General features: G+C 47.1%; 7 protein-coding genes across 7 annotated transcripts; 5 read left to right on the forward strand and 2 right to left on the reverse strand.

Annotated features, from left to right (window-relative positions):
• Positions 1-1,547: 1,547 nt before the first annotated feature.
• Positions 1,548-2,114, forward strand: EYB26_004289 (uncharacterized protein; the record flags this gene model as incomplete). Its single annotated transcript, XM_054263583.1, has 3 exons — positions 1,548-1,865; positions 1,912-1,927; positions 1,984-2,114. 3 exons carry the CDS (start codon positions 1,548-1,550, stop codon positions 2,112-2,114), a joined length of 465 nt encoding a protein of 154 aa, XP_054119558.1.
• A 1,732-nt stretch (positions 2,115-3,846) lies between these two features.
• Positions 3,847-6,518, forward strand: EYB26_004290 (uncharacterized protein; the record flags this gene model as incomplete). The annotated part of the gene is made up of 3 exons (XM_054263584.1): positions 3,847-3,916; positions 3,997-4,603; positions 4,667-6,518. The coding sequence occupies 3 exons, from the start codon at positions 3,847-3,849 to the stop codon at positions 6,516-6,518; spliced, it is 2,529 nt and encodes an 842-aa protein (XP_054119559.1).
• A 932-nt stretch (positions 6,519-7,450) lies between these two features.
• EYB26_004291 (uncharacterized protein) lies at positions 7,451-8,560 on the forward strand (the record flags this gene model as incomplete). Its single annotated transcript, XM_054263585.1, has 2 exons — positions 7,451-8,443; positions 8,516-8,560. The coding sequence occupies 2 exons, from the start codon at positions 7,451-7,453 to the stop codon at positions 8,558-8,560; spliced, it is 1,038 nt and encodes a 345-aa protein (XP_054119560.1).
• A 465-nt stretch (positions 8,561-9,025) lies between these two features.
• On the reverse strand, positions 9,026-10,774 carry EYB26_004292 (uncharacterized protein; the record flags this gene model as incomplete). The annotated part of the gene is made up of 2 exons (XM_054263586.1): positions 9,026-10,549; positions 10,625-10,774. 2 exons carry the CDS (start codon positions 10,772-10,774, stop codon positions 9,026-9,028), a joined length of 1,674 nt encoding a protein of 557 aa, XP_054119561.1.
• A 702-nt stretch (positions 10,775-11,476) lies between these two features.
• Positions 11,477-12,414, forward strand: EYB26_004293 (uncharacterized protein; the record flags this gene model as incomplete). The annotated part of the gene is made up of 4 exons (XM_054263587.1): positions 11,477-11,597; positions 11,659-11,701; positions 11,804-11,876; positions 11,998-12,414. The coding sequence occupies 4 exons, from the start codon at positions 11,477-11,479 to the stop codon at positions 12,412-12,414; spliced, it is 654 nt and encodes a 217-aa protein (XP_054119562.1).
• A 1,170-nt stretch (positions 12,415-13,584) lies between these two features.
• Positions 13,585-13,890, forward strand: EYB26_004294 (uncharacterized protein; the record flags this gene model as incomplete). Its single annotated transcript, XM_054263588.1, has 2 exons — positions 13,585-13,778; positions 13,851-13,890. 2 exons carry the CDS (start codon positions 13,585-13,587, stop codon positions 13,888-13,890), a joined length of 234 nt encoding a protein of 77 aa, XP_054119563.1.
• Positions 13,891-14,510: 620 nt separating this feature from the next.
• On the reverse strand, positions 14,511-15,121 carry EYB26_004295 (uncharacterized protein; the record flags this gene model as incomplete). Its single annotated transcript, XM_054263589.1, has 4 exons — positions 14,511-14,878; positions 14,945-14,970; positions 15,034-15,047; positions 15,113-15,121. 4 exons carry the CDS (start codon positions 15,119-15,121, stop codon positions 14,511-14,513), a joined length of 417 nt encoding a protein of 138 aa, XP_054119564.1.
• Between the last annotated feature and the right edge of the window lie 30 nt (positions 15,122-15,151).

Below are 15,151 nucleotides of genomic sequence, written 5' to 3' on the forward strand. Positions count from 1 at the left end.
CTACTTATTGAGTTGACTGACTGAACTGACTGAAACCTCGAGCCCAGAACGGTGCCGAAGGGGTGGATGGGGCGTCCAGATCAGGAATAGTGCCCGTAATGCAAGCCACCCTTTCCCAAAAGGGCAATAGGCATGGAGAATGACGTCAGGCTCGGCGCTAGCATCGAGAACGAAGCAGCCGCGACGTCACGAGCTGCATGCATCATTTATCTGAAGAGTGACATAGTATGTTCAATCTGATCAATTCAATGTGATTATGAATGGCTCAGTTTAACAGTGTGTGTTATCGGATGCAGGATCAAAAAACGAAAGGCGCTGAAGACCAGCACCGAAAACAGGGGGGATATCAGAAACTTGTTTGTAGCATCGGTACCCAAAATATGGTCGAGACGGGTCATGTATGGAGCACGAAGGGCCTTCTAGCCAGGTACAGTTGTGACCCTGTGACGTGGTATTCTTCTGTTGTTGTATATCGCTTCAAACTCGTGGGGTCGTGATGCCAATTGACGGAGTACAAGAATGGGTGAATTCGACGGATGGGTTGGATAGCCCTAGCACAGTCAGTCATACTGGGTTGTCGGACCAAGGCATATATATATACATACCATGACAGTCAATTATATAGGACTGGTAGAATGACACGTACCAATGTTCCCTTGGCTAGGCAAAGAAATCTCTGTTTGTGGACTAGAATGTATCGCTCCACAGACCGCGGTCCCTCATAGGCTATAGCATAACTGTTGACGGATGACCTCATGGAAGGAACCACTGGACTTCTCGTCCCATACATACTCTATAGAAATAAACGTCAACCCCCCGCGTAGGCCACTCACTAACTTACTACGGAGTAGTCTTGACTGGTGATGACCGCTCGAGCCATCGGGGTCCATCTGACTCCAAGTGAGTGACGGGGTCGCTAACTCCACTCGATGGATGCACGCGAAGACGTGTGTGACGATTCTCACCGAAAAATTAAGGAACGCATCGTTGGTCTCTGTGATATCGTCACCCTATCAAAAGCAGACATCACAGACCATCGCTAATCATTCCCCCTTCCGGACTGGTCTTGCAATTGGCTGTTTCCTGCCAGTGCGTGGCTGCTGTCGAGGAGAAGGCGCTCCTTATTTAATCAAGATTTTCCTTTCCTTACCTTCCACCTGATCTCAAACTTTGACTTCTTTATTTTCTACAACTTCCTTATTCCACCGATATACGACTCCTTTCGATACGCCTTGCGTACGTCCTAGTGGGTTGATACCTGTTGTGTTGTCTTCATCAAAACCTGCCATCATACCCTGCACTACCTCCTCAGGCCGAAAATCTTATGCGTGATTCGGCCCCATAGTTGCATAGCGACCACCGAGGGCATTAGTCTGGTTGAACACTTTTTTGCAATTATCTGTAAGGATTCCGTTGTGTATTCTCCCCACTGCTCAAGATGAGTAAAGAGAGGATGACCGCAGATGGTCTGAGACAATCGTCAATGGGAAAATGAAATTAAATGAAAGTATCCCCTTTTACTGATACACATCTAGAGGGACTGAGCAATGCATACGCTTCCAATGCCGATAGATCCAGCAGAAGGTCTACCCTCCGAGCACATTTCGGGCCGTACCACTGGCATTGACCCCCATGCTTCCGTTGACGACTACAACCGGGTGATGCTGCAGTATACCCAGCTCCAGTTCGAAGCATTCACCCGGGAAGGAGATAACATTCTCAGCCGTCCTAACAACAGCAATAACCGTAGTAGCGGAAACAGCGGCCAAAGCAATACGTCGCCTGTGAGCAACCTTGCTGGCGCCGGTACTGCTCTACCGCCACAGCGGACTGGACGAAGTACAAGTACTCAGTCTTCTGAAGGGGTTCGTACATAGTTTCAATGTCTCCTCGTCGACTTTTTGCCGGAAGAGGCTTGTTGTCAACAGTATGTTTCTAGACTCGTGGGCTTATATAGATCCACCTAGCTAACCCCTCTTGCAGATGTTCTTCCTATTACCAGTCAACCTCATATCATCGTCGATCAACCGTCAGCCTCGTCCATGCATCTTACGAGTTATGACATTCACCATATCAGAGAGGAGGGTTTCAAGTTGAGGCACCAAAGTGGCTAGAAGAGATGATTGACTCATCTCGTTCATTTGTCATCTATCTCGAATTGCCAGCGTTGGCGCCGGATTCGGAGTTTACTTTACCTACACCTACACCTATACATATACGGACATCACCCAGACGTGCGATATTCATACTTTCCCATCACTACAGTTGCCGGTGTGGAGTCGTTTGCGATTTTCGTCTTTGATTCTTTTTCCGACGATTCGGTTCGCATCTATCTTCGTGCTAGAGATGATATGCTATCGAATCAGATTTGACATTCCATTGACATCCGTTCTACACCAACTGGAACAAATGAGAATTTCCATCCCACATGCTGCAATTTTAGATTTTCCCCTAGTACAATCGCCAATCCCCTCGATTCCCCAGCCGCAGTCCGGGCAGTCGACAGTGTCTCCTTTTCTTGTTTTGGCCTGAGAGATAACTGGAAGACTTTACTCTATACACGGACAATAAAATTCTACTCAATTACAAACCCAACATCTTATCCGATCTGTGTGTCGTGTGTCGTCTTTCCTTTTTGACCTTTGTCTTTTCAAGCGAGCGAGTGTGTTTTTGTTATGACGTCACGAACTTTTACGACTTGTATATTATGGGTTTGTTGCTGTTTTTGTTGACGATTTCTCTCTGGGTTGAGCTGTACTTTAATTGATATCATTGCGGGACAAGATCTTCTTTCATCGCCGGGGTATGGAAAAGAGACAAAAGTTCGGGTCAGGTCAGCTAGGTATTGCATGAATATGGTTCAAATTTCCAAAGGTTTGAGAATTACTTTCAACAAATTTCTATCAACATTACGGTATTACAAAACAACGCCTTCCAAATGTAGACAAGAATTCGCGATGGAAACACTCCTGTCGAGAGAAATGGCGGATAAGTTGGTAACCTGCAGGAATGTTCCTCTTAGGGTAATCAATGGGCATTCCGAACTTAGGGTTTTGGTAGCTGTTATGCGGTGCTTCAAGACAGATTACTCACCAAGTATCACGTGGCTTTGGTCTCCAGTGGGGGGCGCCTATTTTGGCCCTGGGAGCTGGTGGGGGAGCGCCTATGCGGAGCGTCTATGGGAGCCCTATAACGGAATTGGCTAGGCGTTCTCAGGGGTAGCCCTAGGCGGGGCGGCTTTGGCGCAGTGCCCGGTAAACTAAATATCCCGTTCACGCGACTCCAGTATTTCCCAGTGCGTCTGAATTGTTCGCCTAAAAGAAATCCGGCAGAGCCGATACGATATAGCGCCAGAGACATAAATCTGGAAATCAGTGGCCCGCGATTGCCTCGTGAATAACCAAAGTACAAAGTAGAGTGAACCAGTTCAGCTGGTTCAGGCGGCAGTCGAAATAAGCAATTTTGCCGACACTCCCCGGGCGAGGATTGCGATACGTACTTTGTTCTTTGTATGTAATACAACTGCCCCCACGAAAGCGAGCTTGTTAGCAGATTGTGCTTGGTCAGATGAGTTGTTCTGTCCTCGTTGTGGGTCTGGAAGTTGATTCCATCCATTCAATCAATGCTTTGCTGCCGGCTAATCTTCGGTTCTTTGCTTTGAGGGTATCCGCCGGCTAAACTTCGGCACTTTCTCTTACTACTGGTTGGATTTAGAATTAGATGGGCGATTGCATCAGCTTATATTTCAGCTTCTTCCCCTCCTTGCTCGATTATTGAAGTCATTTTTGATCCTTGTTCAAGAATGATTCACTGTCTTGTTTAGAATTATAGTCAAATTGTGTCAACATGGTGCAGCTTGATATTGAGAAGACGCTCTCGAAGCTGGACTTGCACGACAAGATTGCTCTTACTGCTGGTAAATAAAACCAACGATATTCTACATATAATTGTAATTATCGATACACCTCAAGTGAATTATGCTGATAAGTCTAATAGGAAACGATTTCTGGCACACAGTCCCAATAGAACGCCTCAACATCCCATCTGTCCGCACCTCAGATGGACCAAACGGCGTCCGCGGAACTCGTTTCTTCAATGGAGTTCCATCAGCATGTTTACCATGTTCAACTGCCCTCGGCTCAACTTGGGATGTTGAGCTACTCGAGCAGATTGGTGAACTGTTAGGTGATGAAGCCCGATCAAAGGGTGTCCATGTCCTGCTCGGTCCCACAATCAATATCCAGCGCTCGCCTCTTGGTGGTCGAGGATTTGAATCCTTTTCCGAGGATGGATTGCTTTCTGGTATCCTAGCGGGTCACTTTTGCAAAGGTGTTCAGTCAAAAGGAGTCGGTGCCACTTTGAAGCACTTCGTGGCTAATGACCAAGAGCATGAGCGCATGGCTGTTGATACGATTGTTACTGCCAGAGCGTTGCGTGAGATATATTTACTACCGTTCCAGCAAGCACTGAGGATTTGCCAGACGGCATGCTTTATGACTGCTTATAACAAGATTAATGGAACTCACGTGAGCGAGAATGCAAGCATCATTGATGACATTTTGCGCAAGGAATGGAAATGGAAAGGCCTTATTATGAGTGACTGGTAAGATCATCTGATATGTTTTGCAACAAGAACTAAAATTCTTTTTTTCTAACCTTGTTCTAGGTTTGGTACATATAGCACTTCCAAAGCAATCAACGCCGGTCTGGATCTCGAAATGCCAGGCCCAACTAGATGGCGAGGATCAAACCTCGCCCATGCAGTCAATTCACGAAAAGTGGCCGATCACGTTCTTGATGAAAGAGTGCGCAACGTCCTCAAACTCGTCAACCACGCCAAGGAATCCGGCATCCCATTTGACGCCGAAGAGAAAGGTCTCAATCGCCCTGAAGATCAGAAACTCCTTCGTCGTGCCGCGGCTGAGTCTATCGTGCTCCTCAGAAACAACAATAACGTTCTCCCCTTTGACAAGAACAAATCCATCGCTGTTATAGGACCAAACTCCAAAGTTGCATCTTACTGCGGCGGTGGTTCCGCATCTCTACCAGCATACTACACAGTGACTCCGTTTGAAGGAATCAGCAACGCAAGCAAAGCCGACGTCAAATTTTCTCAGGGCGCTTATGCGCACCAAACTCTTCCTCCCTTGGGACCATTGATGCAGACCCTTGACGGAAAGAAGCAGGGCTTCGAGTTCAAGGCATACCTTGATCCACCTGAAGAGAGGAACAGTGACAGCAAGCTAGTTGATGAGTTACATCTTGTTAACTCATTTGGTTTCCTCGCGGATTACAAGAACCCACGTATTCCTGGGTCGTTGTTCTACGCCGATATGGAGGGAACTTTCACCCCGGAAGAGGATGGCTTGTACGACTTTGGCGTTATTGTGATTGGCACTGGAAAGTTGTTCGTGGACGGTGAGCTTGTCGTGGATAACGCTACTACCCAGAGACAAGGAATAGCCATGTTCGGCAATGCAACGGTTGAAGAGATAGGCTCCAAGGAGCTCAAGGCTGGACAATCATACAAGATTCTGTTTCAATACGGTAGCCGGCCAACATCGAAATTGGAGAGCCGTAGCGTTATTGACTTTGGTCTTGGTGGATTTTCTTTCGGCGCAGCAAGACGTTTGAATCCGGAGGAATCGATCCAGCAGGCCGTTGACTTGGCGTCAAAGACGGAACAAGTTGTTGTTGTCGCTGGCTTAAATGGCGAATGGGAGACTGAAGGTCATGACCGGGAGAACATGGACCTGCCACCGGGCACGGATGAATTGATTTCTCGCGTCCTCGATGCCAACCCCAACGCTGCCATTGTCATTCAAAGCGGCACGCCCGTCACCATACCCTGGGCAGACAAGGCCAATGTCGTAGCTCAAGCATGGTTCGGAGGTAACGAGCTCGGAAATGGTCTTGCTGACGTCCTTTATGGCGATGTAAATCCAGCCGGAAAGTTGTCTTTGACTATTCCTGTCCGTCTACAGGACAGTCCATCATATATCAACTTTGGCTCTGAGCGGGGCCGTGTATTGTACGGAGAGGATGTCTATGTGGGATATCGGTACTTTGAGAAGGCTGCAGTCAAGCCATTGTTCCCATTCGGACATGGTTTGTCATATACTACATTCACACGATCAGATCTGTCCTTGAAGGTAGACGCAGAGAAGCCTATTCTAGAAGATGGAGAGAAGATAACCGCCTCGGTGACTGTCACCAACACCGGCTCGGTCGGTGGAGCAGAGACAGTGCAGCTATGGATTCAACCTCCTATTCTCGAGAATATCAAAAGACCCGCCCGTGAATTGAAGGGATTTACCAAGGTCTATCTACAGCCAGGAGAAAAGAAGACTGTCTCAATTACGGTTGAGAAGAAGATTGCAACCAGCTTCTGGGACGAGATTAGAAAGTCCTGGGCATCTGAGAAGGGTGATTATACGGTTCTGATTACTGGAACTGGAGACGAAAAGCTTTCTACGCAGTTTAGCGTTGAGAAGAGTCGGTATTGGCTTGGGTTGTAGAACCAGTTTGTGTAGGTGATATTAGCCAAGGGGCAACTTTCCACTAGCCATTTTCCAGAATGGTATTTGATACATTGAATCAATTGGATCATAGATAGTATGGGAGTCTGGAACTCGGTCATCTTGTATAACCGGAGTGCTTAATTGTTCGCTCGGGATACCGTGGAATGTAGGCTAGAACCCATGAATGGAATGTTAAGAATGTTAACCTCTCGAATATTTCACCAATGACGGGTAAGAATAAGGTCGGGGCTGATTACTGTAGAGATAACACATTCTCAATCTCTAATTACAATGATTTTAGTGGCTCAATGATGGATACCTAGGTAAGTAGATGAGGTTGGTGTACATTCCAGGAGCCCCTTTCTTACCATATTCTAGAACACCATAAGCTCAGTAGAACCATGCTTACACCAAAGCCATGCTTTAAATCTCAAGGCTGGGGTAATGGAGTATTTCTGCCGTGTAGAAGAATGCCCCGAGGCTCATTTATTCGCTGTGTCTTTGGAGGCTGGTTGACATTTGTGGCGTCTCTCTGTGGCACTGAATTGCCTAGACGGGAAATTTCTTCAACACCACCTAGTTCTTCTAGGTGGCAGGTAATTCCTTTCTACTAAGCCATTGTATTATTTCAAAGATATCATAAGGCTAGTATGGTGATCAATTCCATTATTTATGGGGCGACGACGCCCACTTGTCAGAGTTTTGGAAGTTCTATTTTTCATCATTGATCATCAGGTCAGAATCCGGTCTATTTGCCCATTACTATACGACAAGAGAGCAGTGCAGACCCATTAGTCACACAAAGCATCTGAAAAGTGCGTTATTATTATTATATCTTAAGGTTCGTCCCTCATGTGCACTCCACCTGAATACCAAATAATATCATACTAAAACCTTGTTTCAAAATAGCAAAACCATCAACGAGAAAGATGTTTCTTGATCCCGCTCCTATCACCATTGCCCTGGCAATCATCCTCTCCACATCCCCTCATGTCCTTGCTGTACCACACAGAAAGCATCATAACAAGCTACTCGGTCGAGCAGGCGAGGTCGAGTATTATGAGCAACAGCATGCGAATGACCCAATGTTCGCAACTACGTTGCCGGCGGAAATCCCTCCCGTTACAGTGGAGAGTGTTCAAACCATTACTGTGACCCCGACGCCGGCTATGTCGCCGATGCCGAGTAATATGCAGTTTCAACTGCCGCCTGGTATGCCATTGCCAGATGGGACTAGGAAACCAGTTGATATGAAATCAGCTTCTACAGCATCGTCGTCGTCGACGTCAAAGACGACTTCAAAGGCAAAAATAACATCTACATCATCATCAAAGATGACAACCTCTGCATCAAAGACCTCATCTACTACGCAAACATTAAAACCGTCATCGGCATCAACCACATCGGTGTCGTCTGTCGTGGTTGCTTTGCCGACAAAGTCATTTACTGTCACTGTGTCAGAGGGAACATCTGTGCAATCAATCGTTACTCCCACTTCGCCAGCTATGAACAACGTTCATGATGGTGCTGCCGAACTTCTCGGGTTGCTTGGTATGGGCCTAAACCAATTAACTGGCAAAGTCGGCACCGCCAAGACGTCAAAAACGGATTCTACCAAGTCCAACGCTCATACAGAAGGCACAAAGACAGATGCAACCAAACAATCAACTGCATCTACTGCGACGACAGGGGGGGCATCGGTGTGCGGGGCCGGAACAGCCCGCAAGTGTTGTTCTGCTGTGCATAACAATCTAGATGGCCTCGTCGGCCTTGTGGACGGGCTATTAGGATTAGACCTGGGCTACCTTACATTCGATACAGCAGTCGGATATGGCTGTAATGACATTGACGATGAAGATATTATCGTCGGGGATGGTGGGATGTGTTGGGATGTCGTAAGTTGTTGTGAAAATAATGCTCTTGTAAGTCCTTCTCCTTTTTTTATTTGGTTTTTTACAAATTGAACCAAGCTAACTTGTCGGTCTTCTCTGCAGTCAACCTTGGACGAAGTATTTGTGGGCTGTGTGCCAATTTTCTGAGATTAAATAATCAAAAAGAGGGGTGAATTAGGGTTTGCATGATTGGAGTTGATACTGAGCATTTTGTGTTTGTCTTAAAGTGTTGTGTACAGAATGGAACGAGGAAATACCTAATTGTGATAAAAAATAATTCTAGGCTCACATAGGAATTATAATAATGCCCTCCAACGCAACTAATTTCATGGATGTTCTGTACAGAGTATATGTACTCGGGTTGGGGCTAGGATCGATCTATATAGGAGGTCTCTACCTGAAGTTGGGGCTGATGCATTTATGAATTATTATTATTATTATTATTATTATTTTGAAGATTTTGTGCATGTACTTTCTTGGGACAATCTAATTCTCACGACACTTATTGATACCCCGAATCGATGGTGTGCGTACCCCAAATTGTAGTATTTATCTTGCATATTTCAATGGCTGCCACTTCTATCGGCAAAGATTATTGTACAATACTATATGCTACCTATTTCCACCTTGATTATAACCTCCTTGATGACTACCTTGATGGCCACCCTGGTACCCTCCTTGCCACGGCGGCGGAAAAGCCCCCATGGGCATCTGTGGCATTGGATATGGCGGTGGTTGACCATACTGAGCCGGTTGATTTGCCGGCGGCTGATATTGCTGAGGGAAATTTGCGATTCCAGGAGGTACCGTATGTTGGCCGCCCACTGGATACCCAGGTGCAGGTAACCCGTGCGCAGGCCACGCGTTACTGTAATTCATCGGAGGCGCAGGGGGAACATTGGTTGCGAACTGGGGTGGAAATGATGCGGCGCCACTATATGCATATGGAGGGTTTGAGACATTGGGAGGAGGTGGTGGTGGTGGGGGCAGTTGATTGTTTTGCTGAAAGGCAGGATAAGGCCGTGGAGATGCCGGCCGGGGTGAGTATGAGTTTGACCGTGATCGTGGCTGCGCGCCAAGGCGTGGTCGAGAAACTTCGCGTGAATCGTCACTTGAAGGCGACCTGGAATACCGTCGGCGATCAGGATTACGCGAACGTGAGCGAGAGTCGTCACGGCTAACGCTGTCGCTATAGCGGCGTTTTCGATAACGCTCGTCCGCGCCAGAGCTATTACTGCGACTGCGCCGAGAAGTTCCTTTCGTCTTCCTCTTTTTCATTTGTTGACAGAACTCTCGCGACCATCCGTAATAAGTATCAGCGTCAATTATATCCCCAGTTTTGTCATCACGGAGAACGGTCTGACCAAGCTCGTCCACATCTAATGACGCGTTTTCTGGGAGAGCGGATTCGATCGATCCGTATATATGATCCACATCTTGGAAAAACTTCTTCAGCACGCCGACGAGTTTTTGATCAGCTGGACCAGCCAAGAATTGAAGTGGCTTGACAATATCTGGCCGTATCGGAGTAGTTGAGTCCGGGATTATATGGGGAACGAAATTTCCGGCTGGTAAATCATAAAACGGCGTGGATGCATCACCGTGGCTCGCTGGCATTATATACGGCGCGTCCCTCTTGGATCCGGTAGGCTGAATGTCTGTCGTGCCTTCCGATAGACCAACAGCTGCCTTGATCGCATCAACCGAGTCTGCATTTTTGACCAACTCTCGCAGCTTGTTGACGTACTCGGTGGCATAGTATCCATGGCTATGCCAGGCATCTAACAGCTGGTTTAAGCGTCGGTGATGTTTAGGATTTTTCTGTCGATCATATAACGCGGCAAGACCAACAAGCTCAACGATATACGGCTGTAACGAGCTGCTGAAGCTGGCAAACGCGCCAACCCCTTCATTCAAATGGTATTTCGTGTGATGCAACACATCATTCAACAAATAGAGAATATGTAATCGCTTCCGTTTCCCAGACGGCTTTGTATTGGCGGCTTTCGAAGACACAGGCTGATCCTTAGAGGATGCCAACTCGTACGACGTTGACAAAGCGACTAGGTATTTCCCCAGCACACCGACTCTGTTTGAGGAGGGGACAACATGACGAAGCAACCATTCCTTGCAAGTCTATTTCACCATTATAGGCAACATTTAGTATATCACGTCTCGACCTCAGCTACCAAAGGACATAACGGGTCAGACCTGGACGTTGATGCGCGAGCAATGCGATAAAGCGTTGTCAACTAGAGCGTGGAATGTGGTGATGTCGTCGCGCGACAAAGATGTGGGATCGGGCCGTAAGAGGGATGCAGAAAAGGACGCCTTTGCGATGGCGAGCTGATGAACGGCCATTGTCGCCGTCTTGATATGACAAAACCTTTGCAATAGGCAAAGTTAACTATTAAACCAACTAGCTGGCGATAGCTAAGCGTTAAGCTCTGGGCCGCTGGTCTTCCACTGTGGGGACAAATCACCTGACTGAAGTCTTGGCGATTGTCCAAATGTTCCTGTTTACTCTGTACAACAACATCAGGCTACAGATCCATAACTTGATTTGCGAGTGCTTGCTGGCTTATCTAGCACTGTTTTATGAGAGAGCAGTTTTGATGGCTCTGTGCATTCCGTATGGGTGATAGTAGCCTGTTGCCTCCCGCGAGGTACTAAAGTAAAACCATAGCAACTATTTGTTGGTGCTGCACACTGGTCGACCTTCGTCTTTAGCAAAAAGCGTTCTGGCAAAACCAATATCATAGAATGTCTCCGTTACCAAGCGAATGGGTAGGGGCTGCCGGAAGACGCTGATGCAAGAAAGACCACATCTTGGCCGGTTTGGCTCGCAACGTGAGTGCTCGTGTCTTCTGTGACTTCAGCACAACGTGGCTGCGTGTATTCACAGACACCTACTTCTGGACAGGATAAATATATTTTGAAAGCCATTCCTACTGCCATTTACTCGAGTTTCAATCAGGATATATTGCCACGCCTTCATAGAAGTCCCTTTTACGGTTGTCATGTGACACGATTTCTGATTAATGAATATTTGTGTATAAATACATGGATGATGACTTACTAGCCCTTGTCAAGAATCAAATATCGACAAAGGCTAGGAAGCAAATTCTGAAAGCGAGTCTACGTGGTATTGCTGAGTTGCATAGCCATGATATCGTTCACTTGGGTGGGTGGTCGCTTTCTGGTCTGACAACGTAGCATTGAGATTTACTCACACACCAATCTAGACATCAAACCCGATAATATTATGGTCAACTATCGCGGCACCGGGTCCGAGACGATAGTTGAGCACGTCTAGATCATAGATCTCGAGAATGCAGATTACCTTCCGAAAGGAAGGTGTATTAAAGGAATGCTGGCTGGCAATGATAGCTGGCGCAGCCCAGAGGCCCATTTTAAGGGAGAGCTCAATAAACCGTCCGATATCTTTTTGTTCGCTGCTGTGGTATGTGTTTTTCTTTCTTTCTTTCTTTTCTTTTTTCTTTTTTTTTTTTTTTTTTTTTTTTTTTTTTTTTTTTTTTGTTGAAGTAAGGTGCAACCAAAGCTAATCAGTCAAAACGTACTAGTGTATCTATGCTATGCTCGGCCAGGTCGTCTTTGGAGCAGAAGAAGGCCTAAGCGACTTTGAAGCCCAGGGCGTGTTTCCTCATATTGTCCGCCTCCGGCGTCAAGTTTCTTTTTGGGGGGATAGAGAAGGGTTAAATGGACTAATTACGCATGTTAGTGACGAGGAAGTGAACTCCCAAGTTCTAGGTATGCTCTGGGATGATCGAGCTGCGGACTACCATTCATATAGACCATTTTCAGATTGGCCAACTGTCACCGATGATAACTTCAAGGATCTTATTCGAGGAATGACCAATCTAGACCCACGGAAGCGTATTACAGCACGCGAGGCGTTACAGCATCCCTGGTTTTCTGGCTGTAAGATTGGCAATATCGGGAGTTATGACCTTCAACATGCTACAAGCACCACGGTGTAGCATCAGTGCAGATTCTGTTTACAATATTTCATGTACCCACATACATTTCCCGCCCGAAGCCTTGGCAGTCTATGCACTGGTCAAGCCTGAATCTACATTTTTAGACAGGTGGTTTTTGCAAAGCTATCATAAATGATACCTCCCATGCTTGTCTTTCTCTGGCGTGGCATTGGAAGCCCACCAATTTAAAAAGACGTACTTACTTAATCACGCAGTAAGAATCACCTTATGAATCACCCACGATTCCCACACATGATCATGATCAAGACTGCCCTAGATGGGGCTCACCGGCTGTGGAGGGAGATGGCGTGGTGACGGTTAAAGACGGGTTGGTCGTAGATGTACCAATAGACGTCCATGTTGCACACCGTTTGTTCTATTTCTGGCCCACAAAACGAATGACTCGTCTGCTTATGTCTCTGTAACGAGTACTTGAACATGATTCAGTGTGCATTTGATCGGCATATGCGAATAATTTGACGCAAGATGAGGTGCTTGGGAAAAGACTCTTCCGATCACCTCACGTGCCAAGTATTCCATTGTGGGTTTCGGGGCCGAACACTTCGGCAAGAAGACCGCCAGCTTCCCCACACGCGCTAGGGAGGCCGCGTTATCGATAGGAGGAGCCTTTCAGGCTTGATGAGCATGTGTCGGTGATATCCGCTTGGGCAGAAAAGTGAGCAGAACTGGGAGGGGTTTACAGAGTATAGTGAAGGTTCGCAAGTATGAGACAAGTAACTTATGAGTCAGGCGGCCACAAGGTTCTTATTCAGCGTTCCATAATCCAGATCCAGCAGGGAAAAGACGTGCTGCACGTGAGGCAAATGAAGATGAGACAAGGCTGAAGCGGCAGTCGGCCGGCCAGGAATTAATAATAGGCGAGCTCTGATTGGGCGCCATTGCCTGCGGAGGTTCGGTCCCGCAGAGCGGCAGAGGTGGGAGTTCCACTATGGCCAAAGGTGCCTGCCTGGCTTTACTCTGTACTATTTAGTTATATTGGGCTGTGTCTGCTCATGGCTCTTTGCATTCTTAATTTTTCAGTTAATCCGTCCTGCGACAGTCTCTACCTGATCACAAGTGTCTCGAAACTATAACCATAACCCAACAAAACAACCAATAAGTTAGTTGGTCAGCCTCGTGTATCACCAACCACTCTCTCGAATCTCCAACATGGCTATCTCAACTACAGCCTCAGGACTCCGCAGTTCAGTGCGCCATTTCTCCGCCCACCGTCCTCGCCCTGATACTCGCACATCCCGCTTTGTCGCCTCGTCATGTCTGGTTTCTATGGTCGTTTTGCCTTTTGTTCCGCCGGCATTAGAAAGCTCTCGAGAGAAGAACACCGGCTATCCTCATTCCCATAAGTGAGCCCGCCTCTGTAGTTCGGATTACCCTCCGATCATTCTTATCAGGAAGGATATCTGACATACTCCCAGGGAACGGTCCCTTCCACCACTTTGCTTCCATGCACGGTAGACCAACTCGACATCATTCACCTAATTTTGCAACTACGTTACGACATTATACCCGATCTTTCACTTTCATTATACCATAAAATACCCGTCTGTCTTGATTTACGACAGGGACAGACTACCAGCAGAATCACGGCGTCACGGCACCAAGAGCTTTATCCCCATCAATGGGAACAGGTGCAATGAAATCGTTACCAACGAGTATGCACCTATCGCTCATGGTATTGCTTTTATTTTTGTTTCAACATATCGACAAGATATATAGCTCACAGCATTCAACATTTGCATATCAGGGAGGGGGGGGGGGGTTATTCTAGGGCGCGGATCTGGCGTTTGGCATGGGCATGGGCATGCTATATTGTATTTTGAGTTTGCATATGAATAGTTAGTTCAGAAATTAACATAATTCAATCTTTGAACCACCCCTTTAGAGCAATCCAATGACCTCGTCACGAAAAATGCATGTGGGCAGCCATTGGTTATCCACTGGGTTGAAACCTATGTAGGCAAGTACAATGACTCCGTATGACCAAATTAAGCTAGCTGCCGTTACCAGAGCCTCAAGATTTTCTCTCCAATCTATATATAATACAACCATACACACGAGAACCAAGTCAGCCCAGCTCAACTAAACCGATTTCCTCGAGGCGGTCGAAACGTCTGTGTCGCTTCATATTTCGATTTCTCACGCAATCCCTGCTCATCGGTCTCCGGTTCATGTCTCGTTGGTGCCGGGTCCTGGCCAGCTTCTCTGCTAGGCGAAGCTACATCATCTCTCGCGTTATATGAGACCGCACCGGCGTTCGCGCGTTGCAAGGACGGGTCATCTGTAGGTTTCCGAGTTTCCTGCGGCGGACCAGATGCAGCGGCACGTCGACGATCCTCAGCTTCGATTGCGGCTAGTTGGGTCTTGCGCCTCATATCGGCTTCATAGCGGGCTGCGCGGTCGGCGTTGACGGACTTTTTGGCGAAGTAGTAGGCACCTCCGCCGGCTGGATGAATATTAAGGGTTAGAACAATTGTTCCATGAGTCGATTTTGCATGAGGGAGTCACTAACCGACGCAAAGCACGCCCCATCCGTACCTGTCGAGTGCAATCGCTTCGATCAGTCAAAGCTGGACATAGGACGGAGTTTTCTCGGCTCACCAGGTAGATTTTATCTGAGAGAGGTATCAGCTTCCATTTATTCTTCCCATGATACAATTGAAGGAAGTGACAAGCTTACCGTATTCATCTTCTCTCGCAGCAATGTCCTGAACTCGAT

Source organism: Talaromyces marneffei, chromosome 3, assembly GCF_009556855.1.
Source record: "Talaromyces marneffei chromosome 3, complete sequence".
Taxonomy (NCBI): Eukaryota; Fungi; Ascomycota; class Eurotiomycetes; order Eurotiales; family Trichocomaceae; genus Talaromyces; species Talaromyces marneffei.